This window comes from Symsagittifera roscoffensis, chromosome 4 (genome assembly GCF_963678635.1).
Source record: "Symsagittifera roscoffensis chromosome 4, txSymRosc1.1, whole genome shotgun sequence".
In the NCBI taxonomy this organism is placed as follows: Eukaryota; Metazoa; Xenacoelomorpha; order Acoela; family Convolutidae; genus Symsagittifera; species Symsagittifera roscoffensis.
Genome location: NC_087065.1, coordinates 11117061 through 11138990, shown reverse-complemented (window position 1 = coordinate 11138990; position 21930 = coordinate 11117061). Strand labels below are relative to the sequence as shown.

General features: G+C 35.5%; 3 protein-coding genes and 1 long non-coding RNA gene across 6 annotated transcripts in view; 3 read left to right on the top strand and 1 right to left on the bottom strand.

Annotated features, from left to right (window-relative positions):
- LOC134843598 (putative leucine-rich repeat-containing protein DDB_G0290503) overlaps positions 1–21930 on the top strand; it is a 210754-nt gene that overhangs the window by 26945 nt on the left and 161879 nt on the right. The window lies entirely within an intron of this gene.
- LOC134843605 (uncharacterized) lies at positions 375–10194 on the bottom strand. The gene is made up of 3 exons (XR_010162605.1): positions 9817–10194; positions 1354–1793; positions 375–538 (listed from the first exon to the last, which is right to left on the bottom strand). It is a non-coding gene; the product is annotated as an uncharacterized LOC134843605 (long non-coding RNA).
- On the top strand, positions 842–14410 carry LOC134843601 (GDP-fucose protein O-fucosyltransferase 1-like). Its single transcript, XM_063859754.1, has 2 exons — positions 842–1398; positions 13803–14410. Exons 1-2 carry the CDS (start codon positions 843–845, stop codon positions 14390–14392), a joined length of 1146 nt encoding a protein of 381 aa, XP_063715824.1. The 5' UTR covers position 842; the 3' UTR covers positions 14393–14410.
- Positions 14528–16352, top strand: LOC134843600 (myosin-11-like). The gene has a single exon (XM_063859753.1). It carries the CDS (start codon positions 14741–14743, stop codon positions 16262–16264), a length of 1524 nt encoding a protein of 507 aa, XP_063715823.1. The 5' UTR covers positions 14528–14740; the 3' UTR covers positions 16265–16352.

Here is a 21930-nt window from a genome sequence, read left to right as displayed (position 1 = left end):
TCTAAGCAACTTTTGTTCTCTTCACTTTTTGTCTAATCTTAACCCAATTTGAGAAAAACGCGTTTGAAAATTCAAGTTTTGTTTGTTTTGTCCGGATAATTTAAATCAGCACTGTAATTTTCATTTGAAATACCGTTGATTTTTTGAAACGTGAAAATCGACATGAACGAGAATGAATTAAGTCAGTGGCATGTGAACAACTAAAACACGCATTGATTAGTCATGGACGCCTTTATTTTATTCGATGAATTAAATCAATGTTAATTTATAATTAATTAGATTAATTGAAATAACTACACAAGCATAACTACATGACGCACGCACGCACGTCGATGCGCACACTCGTGTTGGCTTGCCTGGAACCCGTTCACCAATTCATCGAAGAGAATAAAAAAGTCCATAACTTCAGTACTGGTCCGCGTCAAAAGCAGTCGCCGCCGATTCTATAAGCCAAAGATCAGTCACGTTACCTCGTCGGGTTTATGTGGCGTGAGCGAAACACACTGTACCGTATTAAAGCGTTGCATTTTCCACAGCTCTGAAATAACGTGAAAATATGCTTGTATTTTTTGTTAGTTTTCACCATTTTTCAAATCAGATTTTAGAATCTACACTAAAAAAAAGCATTCAGAAAATGTATGGGTTGTTGTCGAATGCTGGGATCCGGTGAGTTGAGTTTCGTTGAAATTTAGTCGTCGCTTTTCCCAAATCGCAACTATTGTTGCATATATGAGGTCTCCTATCCTTTTTCCTTTGAAAAATTGCAGATTTGAATTAAGTAGTTTTCCGGTATACTTGAATTTCCAATATACTTGTCCAGATTATGTTGAATTTCAGATGACATGAGAATGTTGTTTTTGTTATTTTGTCTTTATCTACTATCATTTGCATGTTGTGAACGCTTTGTTCTTTATTGTCCCTGCTCGGGGCGCCTTGGAAACCAGCTGGATCATCTTCTGGGAACTATGAAGTTTGCCGAGGAGTTCAGGTTCACCATAGTACTGATGCCATTCATACATTACTACCCCGTTGCGCCACTTGGCTCAATTTCTTTGACAGCTTTTGAAGATATTTTCGACACAGATATGTTTTCAAACCCGAAACAAGACCACGGCACGTTTTTGAAAACAATTTCATGGTCTAAGCTTTCCAAAATTATTCCTGACGTTTGGCCAAAAGAGTCTCGAAATTTGAATTGCCTTGTCAAAATTGATAATGAAAAGATTATTTCTAAATTACCGTGCGAGTTGCCTAGTCATTTACCGTACAATTCTTACTGGAAAAAGTTGAATATTAGTTTTAGTGGCGGTAAAACACTCTCTTTTGCCCATTTAACGAGTGAGCTACACTTACCTGGTAGAAATAGAACTTCAGTTGTCGCTCTTCTCAAATCGCCGGGTAAGAAAATACTAGTGGATATGTTACATATTTATTTGCTCGTTTAATGCCTCATTTCAAAATTCATTGATCAATGATGTTATGATGTACACTTTGTGGCTAACCTTGAAATTGGTGAACATTCATGTAACATTTTTGGGTAAAGCTTGGCAGGAAATTAATCAAAATAGGAGCAAGTTTGACATATATTGAGAAATAATTTAACATTAAACTGCATTTTTGACGAATCCTTCTTAGCCAGTCCTTTTGCACGTTTTAAGTTATTGGTATTGTTCTGCGGTGTTTTGCCTTCGCTTATCTTGATTTCCAACTGTCTTTTCACCAGTACAGTTCGCGTGGATGGTGTCTTGATTGCTCGTACCTTGCCTTCGCCACCAGTTTTTCCATCAGTTCGTCTGAAGCAGAAGTACCAGGTGATATTTTTAAAGGTATAATTAAACTCCCGAAAAAGTACCGAAATACCAACGCACGGACTTATTTACACAAGCGCAGTGTAGTGTATTTTTCGAAGAAATTTTTTTTCAACCTAAGTCACAAATAAAATGCTAATTGGTGACACTTTTGGTATATTTCACTTTATTCCTATTCAAGTCTATTTAAGCATTGTCAATTTAATAGCACGTGCTGCCTTTATTTTCAGCTAGTTTAAGGTCCTGTTGAAAACAACATGTATTATGAAAATGTATGGGATTTGATGTTTCTTGTTTTTTTTTGCGACGCTCTGGAAAATTATTGTACTTTTTTGGCAGAATTTTCATTTTTTTTCTCAAAAACTACTGAGGTTTTGCAACAAAGTGGTACCAATGGACATAGTGGTTGCTCTTTTATCTGCCTGCTTCTTTTGCTAGTCTCTGTTTGTTTTGCCACACGTTCTACGGTCTTCGAAAATTTCGGAAGGGGATTTTTGAACTATTTGTTTTTCATTTCCTCAAATATTAAATGCGCAAAACTGAGATGAACGTTTCAATTAAAAAAAACAAATCATGGCGATCTCCCTTCTCAGGCGGCTACAATCGGTAGAAAAAAAGTTGTGGCATCAATCAAGCCCATTTTTTGACACTTTTGTTATTTTTTGAGACTGACTTTTCTCTAAAACTACCCTGCCAAATCGGAGATAAAGGGTTAAACCGAAAGAGATGAAAACATTTATGCGAAACTTCCTTGTGTAAGCGGCTATATCCTGTTTTTTGAAAAAATATGGCCATAGAAAATGTCAATTTTTGGAAACTTTGCCCGTTTTTGGGAAACTGATTCTTTTTTTTTCAAAAACTAACCCGCTGATTTTGAGTTTGCTACTTCAATCAAACTAACCTGGTGCTTTGATTTTCCCTGTGTAATCTGTTTCACCCTGTTTTTTTTTCCAAGAAAAGCCGATAAAATTAGCGCAAAAACCCATTTTTGAAATTTTTACCGTTTCTTGGATTTAGGAAAATGGATTTACGGTTTCATGGATTTATTTAATGGATTTAGGAAAAGTCAAATTTTACAATATTTGATCGTTTCTTGGAATCTTTTTTCAATTTTTCGAAAACTACCCAGCCAAATCTGAGATAAAGAATTCAATTGAAAGAACGAGTAATATTTTTCTCCTTTAAGTCCAATTTTTTGCAAATCACTAGGGTTTTGCGTAAAAACCATTTTTTTAAAACTTTGAAAATAACGCATTTCGGTATCAATACTATCAAAAATTAAAATAGTAAAACAGGTGCATCCAGCACCAGCTGGGCCACTAGTTTACCTCCAAGCGACCTTGGCGCAAATGTGAGGACGTGAGACTCCTAATCAACAGGTGGGAGGTTCAAATCCGAACATTGAAATAGTTTTTTTGGTCGCATTTTTGCTGAATGGCATTAGTAATTTTATAAAAAGCTGCAGCTGCTTTATTGGTAACTAGTGTAAGAAAATTACAAGTGGTCGTGGAGCAGTTGTGAGAACGTGTTACTCCTCATTTCAGCTAAAAGATTTTCCCAAGGTGTATTTTTTTCATCTTTTCTTATCTGATTTCTTTTTGTTTTACGTAATCAGAGGTCTTTTTTGCATTTTCCTCGCTTTGCGAAGCGCAGCTTCGCTTCTGTGTTTAATATTATAAATAAAGTTGACAGTTTTGTCGTAATGAATGAAAGGGGTGATGTTCTTTGTCTTTGCGGCTTTCAATTAGAACCGTTAATTGATTGTGAAAATGGATCACGTTATGCGACTTCTACTGAAAGCGATGACAAAGTGTCGTATTGTTAAGGGCTCTACAAACCCGGTGATGGCAGGCTGGTGACTAAGCCATCGGCCACGGTAAAAATGCATCATAACTATTAACTAATTTTAGCTCTTCTAAGGGGGCAGTTTACTTCATCTTATGAAAAGCTTGTCTGACGAAGTTTTCGTTCCCTGTATGAAAATCACGAATATATTTTCCTGCAAGTCCATCTAGATGAACTGTTAGCATTCGGAAGTCACATATTTAAGGTCTCGGAATCCAACGCTACTTTAAAAAGTTCGCATTATCGTCTTCCATTGAGTTAGTTTAGCATGTTATTTGGTCTCAAATTGGTATAGGTAGAATATTTTGATTAGAATTTTACGTTCCGATGCCGTGGTTTGTCTTGTTGCAAAATTCATTCAGAAGTCGCTTTAAGGATATCTTAGATATGGTGGCATGTCAACGTGCCGAAAGGCCAGTTTGCCGAAATTATCAAGTGTGTCAGTTTGCCGAAAATATTTTTTGATTTAATTGGCTGGATCTTTTAAAGCGCTAAGGCATTGCTGCTCGTTTGATGTTTTATTTTTCCGTTCACCTGTCGCTGGCTGTTTTGCTGCTTAAGTCACTTTACAATGCTCATTTTCTACATACCCCTGTTAATTGTTCTGAAGATAAATTATAACCTCAAATGACAAAAGAAACAAAATTTCCCGCCTTTTTGGCGAACTGACACTTCGGCACGTTGAACCTTCACCTTAGATATATAACGCCGCTGAGTCGCACTTTTTTCAGCTCAGAGGAAAACGTAGACTGAATGGTGTTTTAGCTAAGAGCAAAACGCGGGCTAGCAAAAAACTGAAATAATTCCGTTATAAGTTATAAATGAAATTGTACTTGGCATAAAAAGAACAAACAAAAATAGAGACAAAATTGCAGCATAACAATATCGCGGCGGGTCAGTATTTGAATTTTTCTCCAATGCCTGAGCTCACTATTGAGTAGAGCTTGATTAATTCTGCGAATAAATTTACAAAATTTCTGGGACCAAGTTAACATCCTCAACCCTTAACACGTTTAGGGGGGAGGATGTTTTCTTGGTTCTAAGTTGGGAATTTTCAGCCAATCAGAATCGAGCATTTTACATGCAGCGCTTAGCAAATTTAATTTATATCAAGCGCTGGGGTGGAGGATCTTAACTTGATCTATTTGGGGTTGGGGATGTTAACTTGATCCAATTTCTGTAATCTTTTCTATTATAGATCTTGCGGCTGAACCAACATAATTGATTTTTGTATAGCGTCAAATACCTGACGTGTACCTGATATGGTCTAAAAAATTTTAAATTAAGTCAAACAATTGAGTAGAAAAAATCTTTTTAATTGGCTTTACGTGCAGGCTCGCCCTGATATACGAGAAATCTTGTTGAGCTATCAAATTGAATAATATGAAATATCAACTATCATTTGATCACGTATCAGTTAATGAGTTAACTTAACTGAATAAAAAGGGAAAATGAAGGAAAAAGAATTGGATCTTTTTCTCAACAGTACTCCAGGAAACAAACCAAGACACTATCTATACCATGTGGAAGAGGGTATCGAAAATCTAAAAAGGCAAAGAAACGAAAGAAGAGCAACATATCAATTTGATTAATACGACCGATAAGCTAGCCTCAATTCAATTTGGAGCGATGCCGTTGTGCGGAAGATTTAGCCACGCATAAATAACTAATTCGCATTACGCTTTCAGCATTATAAATAAACTCTTTGAAGCGCGCATAAATTAGTCCAGAGCATGGCCAGTTTTCAAACTCTCAGAGCTTTGCAATAAATGTTCGGAGGTGAAATATCTTTTAACATTTGATTTCAGGAAGTTGATATCTTCAATAGGGTATTTTTTTTTTGGTTCAAAACTTATTTTGATCGCCAAAATATGACTGAATAAACATAAACTTCCCAAGCAAAAATTTTCCGTTTATCTTCTCTTATCTTCTTGTTGTAAAAAGTAATTTAACAAATTTTATGTATAGGTTTTGTGAGTGAATACAGTTTCTTCAAGCAAGTTTATTTTATGATTTGCTCAATGAGAGCTCCAGAAGACGTGAGACCCAGAGCTCAATGTTTTAGGATACGTGAGCTCTTACAAAAGTTTGTTGCAGTTTTTTCAGAAATAAATAGTTTTAGAGTCGCAGCCTTCCAGCGTTGGTGGACGCTTTTTTGCAGGTTGAACAATCGGCCGTAGATGCGAATGACCCTAGTTTGCATTTAAGCGTGGTGGTACTGTTTGGACCAAGCTGTTCAAGTAATCTCTATGCAAGCGAAAGTTAAGGTATGGGCGTACTCTGGTCATTATCGTAACGCGGCGTTATGCTACGAAGTCTTTTTTGCTTTTTTAAAACTTGGAAATCAGTTTAAAATTTTTCAGTAACAAAACAATATACAAAAACGTTGAAGTATTTTAATTGCGCTTGCAATTAGTAAGCGTTATCACATTAGAATCTAGACCACTAAATTAACGTAATGGTTTGAATCATTTGGGCCGGTAGTTGGCATATCTGTTCTCAGGAAATGTCTGGCACACAGATATCTTTGCACTTGTCTTCATTTTAAATAGCTGTTCTGTTCGTAAACTATATCGGAGATAAAATATCTTTTAACATTTGATTTCTGGAAGTTGATATCTTCATAAGGGTATGATTTTTTTTGGTTCAAAACTTATTTTGATCGCCAAAATTTGACTGAATAAACATAAACTTCCCAAGCATAAATTTTCCGTTTATCTTTTCTTATCTTCTAGTTGTAAAAAGTAATTAAACTATTTTTATGTATAGGTTTTGTGAGTGAATACAGTTTCTTCAAGCAAGTTTATTTTATGATTTGCTCAAGGATATGTTGAGGCTTCTTGAAAATACAAATTGACTTGTCACAAAAAAGGCGGAGTAGTTTTTGGTTGCAAGTGTTTGATAAATAAATTCGATAGAATTAACAGCGGAATTCATGGACTTTGATTTGACAGTTGGACATTTCACTGTGAAATCCAAAATTTTGCTAGCAATTTATTAGGCGTTAAGAAAAGCACACACATTCCTGTTAACAGCGATTGCTGTATTGAAAACCCGATTACGGTAAATGTCATCGTAAGCTCAGGCGGTAAGAATAGGCACATGGTACTCAAGAGGTTGTTTGATTTTATTCCGCAGTCTTTGAACCAATTTTTCAGTCCCATGTATTTATTTAAGTGATTGTTTTTTTAAACAACAAATTTTAAAATCAGGGTTATGTTTTGCTGTTTTTTTTTCAATTCAATTGCTAAATTGATACGTTGTGCTTATCGTACCCATCTATGTATTTATCTATCGAAGTATCTATATGTCTATCTATCTTTCTATCTATCTATTTATTCATCTATCTATCTATCTTTCCATCTATCTAACTATATAACTCTAGCCATCTATCTACTGTTACATGCATTACTAGGTGTTTTGTTTATAGTTCATTTTTATAGTTGTTTGCAAAATAAGCAACTGTTACGTTGTTATAATAAATAATCTTTTGAAGAGAACGATATTTTTGTTTTCAATCATAATCAGAAACTAAAAAATAGATCTTTCTTTTTCGATATTCAATAAAGTTCGAGACCGCTTTTTATATTATGTTAGACTGATTTAAAAACTGGTGCGTGTTATTAAAAAATTGAAAATAAAGTTTTTGCTATCAAATTACTCAAGTTATTATTCAAAATCGGGAACCTACATCAAATGGAAAGTTTTGTTAGATGCCACCAGCCTCCGCCTTAGGCTTGCTTAATGAGCTCCCATTAAAAAGCAAAGCTCCAGAAGACGTGAGACCCAGAGCTCAATGTTTTAGGAGACGTGAGCTCTTACAAAAGTTTGTTCGAGTTTTTTTCAGAAATAAATAATTTAGAGTCACAGCCTTCCAGCGTTGGTGGACGCTTTTTTGCAGGTTGAACAAACAATCGGCCGTAGATGCGAATTACCCTAGTTTGCATTTAAGCGTTGTGGTACTTTTTGGACCAAGCTGTTCAAGTAATCTCTATGCAAGCTAAAGTAAAGGTATGGGCGTAAACTCTGGTTATTATCGTAACGCGGCGTTATGCTACGAAGTCTTTTTGGCTTTTTTAAAAATTGGAAATCAGTTAAAATTTTTCGGTAACAAAACAATATACAAAAACGTTGAAGTATTTTAATTGCGCTTGCAATTAGTAAGCGTTATCACATTAGAATCTAGACCACTAGTTTAACGTAATGGTTTGAATCATTTGGGCCGCTAGTTGGCATGTCTGTTCTCAGCAAATGTCTGGCACACAGATATCTTTTGCACGTGTCTGCATTTTAAATAGGTGTTCTGTTCGTAAACTATCTCTGAGTTTTTTTCATTATTTAGCTTATTATTTTTCGCTTTAATGTTTCTTCGGTATAAAATGGTTTCGGTTGAGGTTATATCTGTTTAGTTGCCTCATAATGCGTCTTTTGAAGGACATATTTTTTATAACGTAATTTCGATCTTGTATAGGTTGCGGTGATTTTTTTTTTCGTTTTTTTTTTTCAGGAAAAGTTTTAAATTTTGTTAAGGCTCAATTTTACTTTTTCGCGGTCTGATTTTTGATTTTTTTAAGTGCATTTGCTGTCGTTTCTTAAAAGGAAGGCAAACTCCACTATCGAACAGCGAAAGTAAAAGGGTCTCGAACAACGTGATTGACTTCTTATTTCGAAAACGATATTTTATTATCAGATTTCCCAGCGAAAAAAATGTACCTATTGATCCAGTTTTCTGAAGTTAAGTGAACATTATCAAAAAATCTGAATCATAAATTGTACCAGAAATTCAAAGAGCTTCAAGGCTATCTGTTGTTTGTTTTGAAAATCGAAAGTTGAGATTCTTCCATTAAAAAAATTGTTGTTTTAACTTGCGTTTATTGAATCTTTCCTAACTGTCTGTTGGCTATTTTTTTTAATTCATTTGTGCTTCGGGAGTGAGAAGGACGTAAAACTGTGTTTGTTTTTTAACGATCGTCTACTTAAGTATTGTCTGCTTACTTACTGCTTGATAAATTTGTTTTTCAAAACTTTTTAGAACTGGTTATTGTGTTTATCTCAACGTTTCCCGATAATGAACCTTATTCGAGACAAACGTAAAAATAATTATTCGAGTTTTTTTCGACTCAGTGGCTTTCGTCCTTTTTGTTTTCGGCGAACCACTGTTTTAATTTTGTGCTCTATCGCTAGTGATGCGATACGCCGTTTCGAATTGTATATTTTCTGAAATCGATATGCATGTAATAGTAGGGGGTTGAGAAATTAGACGATCAGCAAATTAGACAGAGGTACTTAAAAGGAAATTAGACGATTTTGCAAAACTGCAATTGAGAGAAAATAGACGGAAGTGAGAGAGATTAAAATTGTTTGCAGACAACAGTTAAATTTCGGTGGCCAAAAATTTTCCTGTAAATTCAAAACTTTCCTGTAATACACGGATTTGACATTTAATGTTCATTTAAACTAATTGTTTTGATAGGTATTGACATTTTATGTTCTTTTTGTTTTTGTGAAACTTGCTTCGAGTTCCTTATTCCTATGAAATTTTTGTTGCCCCTTTCTTTTTCATAGCTTTTTCGTCTCAAATGCCAGATCTGTAAAAAATATATTTCGTCTAATTTTGTTTTTGTAGCATCCGTCTAATTTGCTTATCGTCTTCTGGTTTCATAGGCCCCGTAAGTTCAGATAACTAGTGTATTGAAAAAGTGAATGATGAAAGAAAAAGTAAATGAGGCCTATGAACTTAAATAGTTTATTTACGTTTTAATGGGGTAGTTTTAATTTTTTAACTGCCTTTCTTTTTTCTAGTTTGCTTGCATTGTTTATGCGGTCTCTCTGAAAACACCAGCGATGTTTTGTTTATCCAATTTATTTTGCGTCACATAAAAAATGTTTTTTGATTGTGCCCAACAGTGTTTTTTATCGGGAATTTTTGAAAGGTTTATACAAAAATTGCTACTTTGATACACGCCCTTTCTTAAATTTTTAAGTATACGAATTTAAAAATCTAAATTAAGGTCGATTAAAACTGTATGTGGTAGAATAGTACCAAATAGAAGAGACACTTGTATAGTAAAATAGTCCCAATTCTGAGGAGAGTGAGCCCCGGTGCAACCCCTCTAAATCCGCCGTGTGTGAGACCTGAGCCTTTGAAAAAAGTAGAAGTTACCTGTTGTTAAGAGTTGGTATGGGCCGGCAGATCTTTTCGTCTCCCACGCCTGCACTCTTATTGCATTCGTCGAAGAGGTGAAAAGAGCGATAAACAAAGTTATCGTAAGCAAAAGCAAAGCGGCGGAATTCATTTGCAAACCTCTTGAACCGGACATTTTTCTCGTCAATACTGAAGTTTTTCCTTCTATTATCTTAATGAACCGCTCTTGACGATATCGACAGATATAAGGCTTTTCAAAAAGAGTTAAAATATCAAATTAAAAATTCATACGATACGTAGGATCACGGCGATTTGATTTACATCCAATTTCGATAAAAATATTAAAAAGTAAGAGAGTTCCTATTTAAGCCGGTGGTTGTTAATGCTTTAATCGTAGATTTACCCATCAAAACTGACGTTATTATGCTTTCATTTCATGTACGAGTGTATTATAAAGGGGATAAGAAAATTGATTGCTGTTTCCAATAAAGTTTAAGAAGTTCCTTATTCCTAATTGCGATCAGAAAAATTTGAATTTAGAGTATGATTCATTATCATGAACTTCTTCAAATTAACTTCTTCTTCATATTACCTTATAATAATTAGGAAAAAAAAGATTAAAACCACTAGCAATTTCTGATCACCCGACAAATTTACCTCAAACTAATCTAACTACAAATTTAATGATATTGTTTTATGAAGAAATGCTTGAAAATTGTTTTAAATGCCGAAAGCATTTTCTGACAGTTTTTGATCTCATCAGATTTTTTTAGTGATGACAATCGGTTTTTTGGTTCAACTTTTGACCATTTTAAATTTTCTCTCTTAAACGTATGAAAAATGCGCGTTGATCACAAATGGTTTAAAAGTTTATGAAATTTTTACTTTTTTCTTTTAGAAAAATTATTCGGTACATGATGTTAAGAGCGGTTCTTCTCGACTGAGTGCTTGCGGTAAGGTAGCAATATAAATTGACTAAACTAATCACGGAATACCTTTTATACTTGAGCAATTACAAAAACAAGTAATTTAGTATAGAAAGCTATCGCGATTCTCATGGCAAACCAATAGGCTAAACTGCTGGAGATCTCCTACTTAGCATTTTGTATTTCATTTGGTTCACTAATTAGGTTACGAATGGGTGGAGCAGTTTTTTCAATCTCGAATCTTTAATTATCTTTTACAGTAACCAAAGACAGAATCATACTCGCATTTTGAATAGATGGTGACGGATATTGAGAAATCAATTAGTTCTTTTTGAAATCTTGTACAATGCTAAGATGACGATATTGAAAAAGTGAAAGCAGAGTCCTGATTATATTATTGCTTATCCGTGCCGTATCTGAGAAGGTAATAACTCATAAAACAGGAAAAGATCATGGCTGGTAGGGGTCACAAAAAAAACCGCCGTTTTCATTTTCTGATTAGGTTCGAAAAGAGTCCAAATGCTATAAAATATAGATTTAAACGTCATTTTTTGTGTACGTAAAAAATGTGTTGCATATTGTTCTGTATTTTTGAACTACTCTTTACTTCAAGCTCCAGTTAAAATTTCATGAAAATTTTTAGTTTTTTCTTGGTTCTAATTTCAGTTCAGATTACACAAATAAAGAAGCTGTTTTTTTCTTGAAATTGTCGGCTCAAAAATGAAATCTGAGAACAAAAACACAAACGATATCACCGAAAATGCATCCAATTTTTCATCTTTAATGTTCGGGCTTAAAAAACCACAGTATCAACTTTAAAAAAATTTTCAAACCACTGAACTGGTAAATTTTGAAATTTTACAAATACTTAAAAAATAAGAAAATAGATTGTTTTTCTTTTAAAAAATAGGTGCTTAATCTGGATGCTACCAGAAACTCATCTGAGGTTCTGATTCTATTCTAAAAATATGACCTTCCAGAAATTGCTAGTTTTCGAGAAAACGCCATTTTTGTATAAATTTTGAAATTTTCCAAATATTTACAAAAAACTAAACGCTGCTTTAATAATTATCTATCTTTACACATTAACGTTCTATGTCTCACTCAGTGTATGACATCTAGTGGGCATCTAATTTGCCCTTCGTCTATCCTGTTCAGATAATACGTACGTTTATCAAAAAATTATTTGCTTATTTTGTTTGATTTTTTTGTAAATGTATTTGTATGTCTGAAGAAGTCAATTCTTTCTTTCGTTCTCATCTTTGCGAACAAGAGGAATTAATTTCTTTGAAAGGCAACTTGCTCCCAGATGAAAATTTACTGGATGACTAATAATTTGTGGGCTGTTAATAAGTGGAAATATGAGTAAGAGCAGGGCTTTTTCACCAAGTAAAAAGTGTTTATGCGGATGGTTTTTTGGCTCAAGATTTTTGGCGTAATCTCTGCAAGCTTAGTTGTCATACTTTGGTTTACCAAACCTTAAAAGTTATCCTACGAGTGCACTATTGGAATTTGATCTATTTTAAGGCCACCACTGTCAAATCTGGACAACATTTTGATGTGCAAGTTTTGTATAGAGTTCTTTTTAAACGCAAGCGAGTGGTTGGTGCAAAGAAAATAACTCACAGTGGTATTTACAAGACAACTGAAAGAAGGTGCCTGAGCCAAGCTGCTTACATTTGGACCCTGCTCTGAGTAAAAGCTGGCAACTTCTTCAGGTTGATAAAATAACAGCAGTAAGAGCAATTTACAGGGGGCTTGAGATTAATTTTTTGAATGCATGTTCATCTACATTGCGAAAAGGTTATCCTTCGAGTCAAAAGAAATTTGAACCGCTCTGGAAACAATTTCTTGGTTAAACGGGGTATGGAGTTTCATTCGGTCATGCTGTTGTTCTTGTTGTTGTTTCAGCCTGGGTTCGGGTTATGCTCGTCCATCTACAGGTCTAGGAACTTTGCGACATCCGCCGGCCGAAGCCACAGGTCTGCAGTGTTAAGTAGGAAGGTGTTATGGGGAAATTTGAAAAGGTAGAAAGTAGTGTGGGGTGCAAGGGAGCAGGTTGGGCATCGAGGGGAAAGGGAGTTGTCTCGTCGGGAAACTTAAGTTTATAAGAGCCGGCTATATTCTTTCGGAGTTGGGAGAGCTTAGAGTGCGTATTCTGGAGAGGGAGTGTTCTGAGCGGTCTATTTTGGTTAGAGGGATACAAAACAAAATTTTAGAGGGGGGTTTCAGTAGGGAACTTGGTTACTTGTTTTTTTTTATAGCTAAATTTTAAAGTAAAACAAAATTTAAAAACAAAGAAGGAGACTTCGTCTCGGTTTTGAAAATTTACGGGGTAGGGTTTCGTTTAACAAGTAGTTACAAAGAAATTCAGTGGTTTCTTTTTAAGAGCAGTTCAGTACTGAAAAACGTATTTGGCGAGGGGAAAGGGGTGAGTGTGGAAAAAACTGTTGGGGTGATGGGAACGGTAAGTATAGATATAAAAACTGGGAAATTAAAAGAGTGTGGTTTTTGACGGTTACTTTTTCAGCTTCACTGTGCAGAAATGCAGTGGAACTCATGAGGGTGGAATCCGTTCTAACGCGGAGAATTTGATTTTGGGTGATTTGCAGGCGTAATCTACTATGGGTCTAATGAGGGCTTTGTCAGTTAAAAGTAAAGTTTCCTTGGATTAACCCCAGTTTGAAAATGCTTAAGTTTTCAAGACTCTTATCCTGGACGCCACCTTGTCAGCAGACTGTTTGCAGAATCGGTCAAAAGAGTCAAGTTTTTGGGTTTTTGTTCATCGGGAAAGACTCGTTGTATTTAAATACACTGGATGCTTTATTAAAGTCTTTGCTGTAAGACTAAAGTGAGTTACTGATCTTGTGGAGGACACAAAATTTAATTTTCTGAAATTAGAAAGGTTGTATAGAAAGCTGCAGTAAAAAAATAAAACTTTTTCTTTGGTGCTGGCAAAAAAATGCAAAATATTATAATAAACATCATTTAAGCTATTGTTGCAAGTTTCAGAAAACTTCAATGTAACTTGCTTAATGAGTACACTTTTTACTAATCAAGATTCAGTTGTTGTTAAAGGTAGCAGTCCTCCTCTCAAGACAGAATACCAGTACCAATCACACCTTTCGTGGGCAGAGCTTTTCAAACTGAAAATGGCCGAAAAAGTACCGCAAAGGCCGTATCTTGCAGTGCATATACGAGTGGCATCCGACATGGCGAAATCTTGCGCGCGAATCAAAGACAACCCTGGTATTTTTGCTTTCAAACAGTGCGCTGACGAAAACATTCCACCGATTGAAGAAAACTGCGTGCCTAGTGCTAACACAATTTTGAATAATATCTATCAAAATTTGAAAAGTTTTGATCATATTAGAGCTGTTTATTTGGCCACGGATTCGTACTATTTTGTTCAGAAGCAAATTTACGCAATATTACGAGAAAAATATTCAAATTTTAAAATTTATTTGAATCCTGCTAGTACAGAGTTTGGTGATTTGTATTTGATGGAGCAAGCAGATGTTTTTCTTGGCTCCTGTGTTTCAACGTATTCTGCATTTGTTGTTCGGTCAAGACGACTGAACAACAAAGTCGTCAAATTTATTCACGTATCGAATGAAACTGAAGCCTCGAATGGAATCGCAAAGGAAAACAATCGTTCTGATCTTTGAAAGGGTCGTTTTGTCTTTATACTGTTGCTGGATTTGATGGTTGCGTTTTCTTATCAAACTATTAAAACGATGAATTGAATTTTACTGCAGTAAACAAGTTAAAACAATTGAACACGAACTAAAAAAAATAAAACAAGCATTATGCGTTAGTAAAATTAAATTCAAAGCAGTTTTTTTGTAGTTCAACTGAAAAACGTATAACGTGCGTGAATTAATTTTTCATGAATTATTTGATCTGTAATTTGAACAGAACAAATTGAATAGGACTTCGCATAGTTATCGCTTTTATGCAATTTTTGGATTGGACGTGATCACAGTAGAGAGATCATTTAGCTCACAAAGTATAAAATGGAGGTTATTCCCCGCGAATACAAACGGAACAATGTGAACTTTTTCTCCCTTTCAATCGCCGATGACCAGGTCAAGAATTTCTTCGGGAGAGATGCCTCATCCCAAACTGAGGTCACCGAAATCAGTGACCTCCAGCAGATGACAGCTGTCATCATGCAACTGGTGAAAGACTCTCGCTTCCTCAAGCGTGAACTCATCCTCTCCCGGCAGTCTCTCGAAGCCGAGTATGCCTCTCGACTCAAAGAGAAAGCGGATGAGTTGTATCTGCGTTGCAATGAGAAAGTCTCGGAGCTAGAGGCGATCCACGAGGAGAAAGTATCAATTATTAGAAGGAGTTTCAAACAGCAGTTAACGGACGCTTTGATATCTCAAAGTGCGCACGGAATGCTGAACCAACCGAAGCCAAAAGAAGAGAAGAAAAAACAGGCAGGCAAGGATAAGTTACTGGAAATGAAACTACAAGTTGAAACTTTGGAAAAAGAAATTAAGGATCTAAAAGAGGACATCGAAATGTTAAACCAGGAGAACGCGGAGCTGAGGCGTCTTTTAGAACAACAGGCAAATGAGCCGAAAATAAGTCAAGAGGACATTGACAAGTTGGAAGACCAACTGGCAAAAGAACGCGACAAAATCCGAGAGCTAGAAGACCAGTTAAGTCGCTCGGCTGGAAACACAGAGGCACTGAAGGCTACAATCGATCAGCAGACTGAAAAGATCAACAATTTGTTGACAAAAAAACAGGGCTTGGAGGAGAAAATTGAAGAAATGAAGGCGGAAATTGAACGCGAGAAAGAAAATATGCGAGCTACTATCGAGAAGCTTCAGGCTGATTTTGAAAAAGAAAAGGCTGAACAAATTGAGAAAGTGAAACAAAAAGTGAGAGAAAAATTAGAGAGAGAATTCGAAGCAAAAATGAAACAAGAAAAAGAAGAGCTGGAAAAGTTGCGGAAAGAGAAAGAAGAAATGGCGCATGTATTCAAAATGCAGCTGGAAGCGAGAGATAAACAACATGCTGCTGCTCTGAGTAAGTTCAAAAAATCAGAGCGGATGCTCAAAACACAATTGGAACGAGCTCAAAAAGAACTGGAATACAGCGAAAAATCATGGGCTAAACGTCTACAAATTCTGCAAGATTCGAATCAAGCGATTCGCGAAGAAGTCCAGACACGAAGCTCAATGAAGCGGTATGTTTTGAAGCTAAAACATGCAGAGGTGTTGTACAAGACTGACGATCCGAGGTACTACCTGCCGACCCCAGCACCCCTTCCTGACATCCCGCCGAGTGGACCAATTTCAAGGTCGGTCACAAAAGAACGAGGAAAAGTTACATTCCAAGAAGATGCAGAAAGTGTGACGTTGTCATATAACAGTGACAAGCCCCCCTCGCTGGAGGGACGGATGGAGGATGAGTTTGATCAAGGTGGGGAGGGTTCGGAGAGGTACGAGGGTGTGGTTGATAAAGAGACAGCGAAAATACTCGAAGAGTATTTCTATCTGCCGACTGATCCTAGATTGTCATAAGTTTTATGAAAACAACAAATTGGCCTAAGGGTTTTAAATCTTTGTTGATTTTATTTTAGTATAATAATTAACTTCTGATGCGTCGTAATTTTTATCTTAAGTAACCATCAGTTCAATGGTAAAAAGATCTGACTGTAGCGGATTTAAAATTGCTGATGTTATTTCATCTCAGAAGAGATGCCCTCTAATGACCAAAAGGAACTAATGTCAATACTTGGTGATCATAAAAAATCATTTAATCGATTGTATTTAAAAAAAAGACTTGATTAGTGTTTTTAAAAAAACAGGTTTTTACAGTCTCTTCTTTTGAAACTTCTCCCGGTTTCGTAAAATCTTGATCCGCCCATCGCGAGTTCTTGTTCCAGTGTTTTGGAAATGATCTCCTCTGAATGCAGTAACTTATTGAAAATTGCTCGATGCAGATAAAATCATATTTCAATGCGTCGAATCACTTTTCCAATTGGTAAAAAAATTCATTAGTGGGTCATTTTTAGACAACTGATGTACAAGTCAAAGGTTGAGAAAATTACAAAACGCACGTTACAACGAATCAATCAATCCAATAGTTAAATTAGGTAATTTATGAATTGCTGAGGTAATCGAAGTAAATACTAGTTTGCATACCACCCGCAAAATTTTTGATAACCTAGGCTGTTAAAATAGCAAGAGTTTATCCCATTTTCTCCATCTAAGAGGCGGCGACCAAGAGTCGGATCCAAAAATCTGAACCTAGGGAATAAACAAAACTTCTTACACAAATGAAATAGCACTTAATTAGGTATTCATCTCAGCATCTGAAGACAGAATAAAGGAGATAAGCAACTAGATGCATAAATAGTTTGAGCGATTTCAGTGACTCGAAAGAACTATGTTGAAGGATTGATTTCGAGCCCGATTTCAGGTAACTCGAGGAAACTTCGTATAGTTAGTCGCAATTTTAAGAGAATTCTTAGTGTCGACAAAAACCGGGTTTGAGATTTCCGTTTCTCAGACTGGATTACAAGGATAAATGGATGATCTGCCTCCTTAATCTGTTTTTACTGGAATTTGTTTAGTGCTTCACCAATGAATGCCTTTTCAACAACATTTTTAATTTAAATCAACAGAATTTTATCTCATCTTTTTCGATCTTGACTTTCTACGTGTTTCTTCATTGCCCTTGCAAGGGTGTTGCAACCGCATACGAGACTTTTCCCGCAGAGAACATTGTTCAGAAAATGGCACCTGAAAATTTTTTTCGTGTTTTACTTTCTTAATTACACCATCGAAGCGTAGTGTTTTAATACGAAGAATTTTTTAAACCTAAGTCGCAAATAAAAGCGCTGATTTGGTGGCACTTTTGGTATATTTCAGTTTAATTATAATTAAGTTTATTTAAGCACAAACAGTTAAGTGACATTTGTTGCTACTTTATTTTAGGCGAAAAAAAAACATTCTGAAAATGCATTGGGTTTTTTGTTTTTCGTTTATATTGCGACGCTTTTGGAAAATGTTTGCACTTTTCGCCGAAATTTCAGTTTTTCTCCAAAACTACTGTACTGATTTTCAAATTGTAGTACAATTGGAATCACCGGCTGCTCGTCTATGTGCCCGCATGTTTCGCTAGTCTCTTTTCATTTTAACTCAAGTTCTACGGCCTTCAAAATTTAATCAGGGGGATTTTGGCCTAATTGTTTCGATTTTATTCATTTTCTCGGATATTAAATGCATAAACCTGAGATTATCAAAAGTATAAATCTGAGAGAATAAATCTGAGGTTATCATAAACCTGAGATTAAATTTCAATCAAAAGAATAGAATTTGGTGATCTCCCCTTTTTAAGCGATTACACCCAGAATTCGATAGAAAGAAGTTATGGCTTCAAACAAGCGCTTTTTTGACATTTTGGTTGATTTTGTAAACTTTTTGACTTGTCTCAAAAGTTACCCTGCCAAATCGGAGACTAAGGCTTTAACCGAAAGAAAAAAATCATTTATGCGATTCTTAGCTGCGCATGCGGCTATGACCTGCATTAAAAAATATATGGCCTTTGAAAATGTCCAGTTTTTGAAATTTCGAGCGTTATTGGCAAATTATTTTTTCAAAATTAAGCTGCTGATACTGAGGTTGGTTGTTGATTAAAAGTAACATTGTGCTTGGATTTTCCCGGCGTAATCTGTTTTACAGTTTTTTCAAGAAAAACTTATGGACTATGAAAATTTTGACCGTTTTTTTCAGAAATTTCGTCACTATTCTCGAAAACTACTAGCTAAATTTGATATAAAGAGTTTATGCTAAAGAATCAGGGTGCGGAAATCTTCAATCTGAAAACAGGAAAAGTCAAATTTTTTATCAAATTTTGGAACCTTTTTAACTTCTTTTTCGAAAACTATTCTGTCAAGTCTGAGATTTGTAGTTTTTCTCCAATTGGTAGATTGAGTAGTAGTTTTATCCTTTCAATATGCGAATAAACCCCTATTTAGCAGAGAAAAACTAAAGATTAGCGTAAAGTCTATTTTTTTGAAATTTTGAAAATTAATTTTTTCCTGATCAGTACTATATTTTTAAAAACTTATAAGAGTTAGGTCCACCAGTAGCTGGGCCTTTTGTTTGCTTCCAAGCGAGCGTGGCGCAGATGTGAGGGCGCGAGACTTCTAATCAACAGGTCAGATATTCAAATCCAGATCGTGTAAATAGTTCTTTTTGGTCGAATTTAGCTGCGTAACATTGGCAATTTGTTAGAATCTGTAGCTGCTTTATTGGTGGCTAGTGTTAGTGAAATTATAAGCAGTCGTTAAACAGATGTGAGAATGTGATACTCCTAATCTCATCAATTTTTTTTTCATTGTGTATTTTCAGTCTTTTCCTTATTTCATTAGTTTGCCTGCTTAGAGCTCTTTTTACCATTTTCCTCGCTTGTCTTTGCAAAGCGCAGCTTTGCCTCTGTATCAAAATTATTTAAAATTGTTTGGTCTTTTGTGACCCGGTAGTGATTAAATTTATGATGGTAAGATCCTTTTTAATAGCTAATTCCACGTATTTATAATATTTAAAAGAATTTAAAAAGCAAAGAGTGAATTCACCTCGACGTTAAAACATTAAGAAGTGAAAGAAAAGTTCTCGCCATCGGAGAGAATAAACGATCGAGGTCAGAATGAGATGTACCTCTCAAATCATATAAGATTAATTTACAGTCAAATAATTCGTTCCCAACTTTTCTCTTGGCAAGAAAAATTTAAATTAAACTAATACTAAATTAAGGTAACTGCTCCTTCTCCCCGTCCGGCTGAGGGCAGAAGTTTTTTGTTAAAGGAAGACTCATTAACCTGCGTTACTAAGTTTCAGTACATCACTTTAAAGTACCGAAGGTATGATAATCGTGGATGAATTGATGTGTAAATTATAAGCAGTTAAACAAGGTTAGAGGTATTAGCGCTGCTACTCCAATGGAATATAAGAAAATTAACATAACCAATAGTCATTAAGGAAATATTATGGTTAGAAGTTCATAGCAACTAAATGGTTATGGCACGAATAACTAGGTTCATCTAAGAAAAGAAAGTTTTAAGTAGGAAGTAAAAGTTTTAAAGTTCTCCCTCTCCTCAGCTGAGTAATCAATGTGAATGATGCACGTGGACAATTTCGTCGATACAGTCGATTTGGATAGTGAAATCTTCAATAAAAATTAGAAAGTTCAAGAATCAGAATATTTTAAAATATCAATTTATCCTCGATTATCTTACCTTTGATGCTTTACAGTGCTGTTCTGTAAATTAGTTACGCCGGGTATTTTGTTTTCCTGTTAAAGACCTTTTTCTTTCCTCAGTTGGACGGGGAAAAGTTGCTGTTACCTTATTTTAGTATCAGTTTAATTTGAATTTTGCTGTTAAGAAGAATGTTGTGATCGACTTATTTTACTGCTATTTTCTCTGTAATGTCGTCCGAGTTCATTTCAACTTCGGATTCATCCGCTGAAATTGGTGTTGATGACGTGCGAAAGGATTCTGAAGGTGAGGTCCTGCTTCAATTGATTGGGTCTATAGCAGCGCCAGTGATTTGGCTATGGTATCTTCATCTATAAACAATCATTGATCATGAAACTTTGGGGGACTTGTGTTCCGTCCTGGTCTACGAAGATGTTACCCGTGGTATTCGCTGCTTCATCTGAAGTTTCTACCATCTCGTGACAGGGAAGTTAATCGATGTCCCGATAATCGGGTCGGAACTAGATTGATTGTCGACCGGTTTGATGCCGCCTGATAATGCCTGATGAATTCCGGGTACCCTTTCCGACTCGCTATTATTGGTTGTGTCTGAGAGTAAACATGTTGACTCGTTGAAAGCTAATTAATCTGTTTTCGGGGTTGTCTGCTTAGATCTTGTCGATTGTTTTCTGCTAGGTGTCCATGTGGAACTTGAAATTTTTGCTATTCTGCTGTTATCGGATGTCACCAACTGAACCTCTTTCCTTGTCTTCAGTCGAGGCCTTTTTTGTTTTCCCTTGGGTGGTCGTTGTTTGGTCTGTTTGGAACATACTTGAACAGTTTGGCCACAAAAGTGCGGAAATTTTCTGTTTCCCTTGAAATATCTTGGATGTGTCGAGTTTTATCGCGAAGTCCGATTATCTGATAATTTTTCCGTCAAATATTTACACCGTAGGTCTGCTCAACTAACAAAGCTTTCGTTCACTGTTTTGTAATACGGATTTCGTAACTACTTTCATTTTTCGAAGGATATTTCCTTTGAAGGGCTTTGTAGAGTTGTTCGTGAAGTGGAAGGCTTTAAAGATGAAGATAGTCCAATGGTAACCCTTTTCCAGTGGAGGTTGATTGTTTGTCCGAGTCACCGCGTTCTTGTTCCTACCTTCGGTCGTGTCGCCTGCGTTACAGTGAAAGTTCCTTCTTCGCTCAGTGTTGATTTTCCTTTGTCTATGGTTAAGTTTGAGAAATTGTTAAATGTCCGTTGTTTCCAGATGGTAATCGATTTATCTATGAAAATGAAGTTCGAAAGGGTATCATTTTATTTCGGACTGACTTAATTTATGTCATTTCCATAAAACTTTTAAAATTGCGTCTTGTTAAACGATTTTTTGAGATTAGTGGGACATTGCTAATAATTTAATTTTAGTTATATATTATTTGAGCCGCAGAATTTTTTTGAATTCTTGATTTGTAAAACAAAAGGCCTGTTCTACGCGAAAAAGCTAAGGAAATCAATGTGAGTAAATATGTGCGAAATTCGATATGTGTATTCGGGGTTATTGTTCCGACTTTCGATACGAAAGTAACGGAATATTTTTGCTCGGGGTGGGTTTTTTTTTTCTTCAGACAAATTTCGACTTTTTAACTAGCCATTTTTGACGGAATCTTTATATAATTCAAAGGCGATTGTTGTCCTGAGCTCAAATTTGAAAAGATTTTCACCTGTGATCAGTTTTCGTAAAGTTATGGGGGTTTAAAGATTGCCATTTTGACCAATTTGGGACAATTAACGCGCGATATAATTCGCGCTATTAACGCGTAAGCGGAGAATTAATCTGTCTTAAAATCGTTCCAAATTGGTTGAACGAAGCTCAGTTGCCATAATTGATTTGTTTCAAGGAGAGAAATCTATCCTGTTCTATTTAATATGGCGTATGGGGGGATAATTTTCATATAAAAATTCAAATTTTAGAAAAAAAAATTTTT

Coding starts and splice junctions, on each gene's coding strand:
- LOC134843601 (XM_063859754.1), top strand. CDS start 843: ATGAGAATGTTGTTTTTGTTATTTTGTCTTTATCTACTATCATTTGCA. Junction 1,399..13,802: donor CGCTCTTCTCAAATCGCCGG/GTAAGAAAATAC, acceptor TTGTTGTTAAAG/GTAGCAGTCCTCCTCTCAAG.
- LOC134843600 (XM_063859753.1), top strand. CDS start 14,741: ATGGAGGTTATTCCCCGCGAATACAAACGGAACAATGTGAACTTTTTC.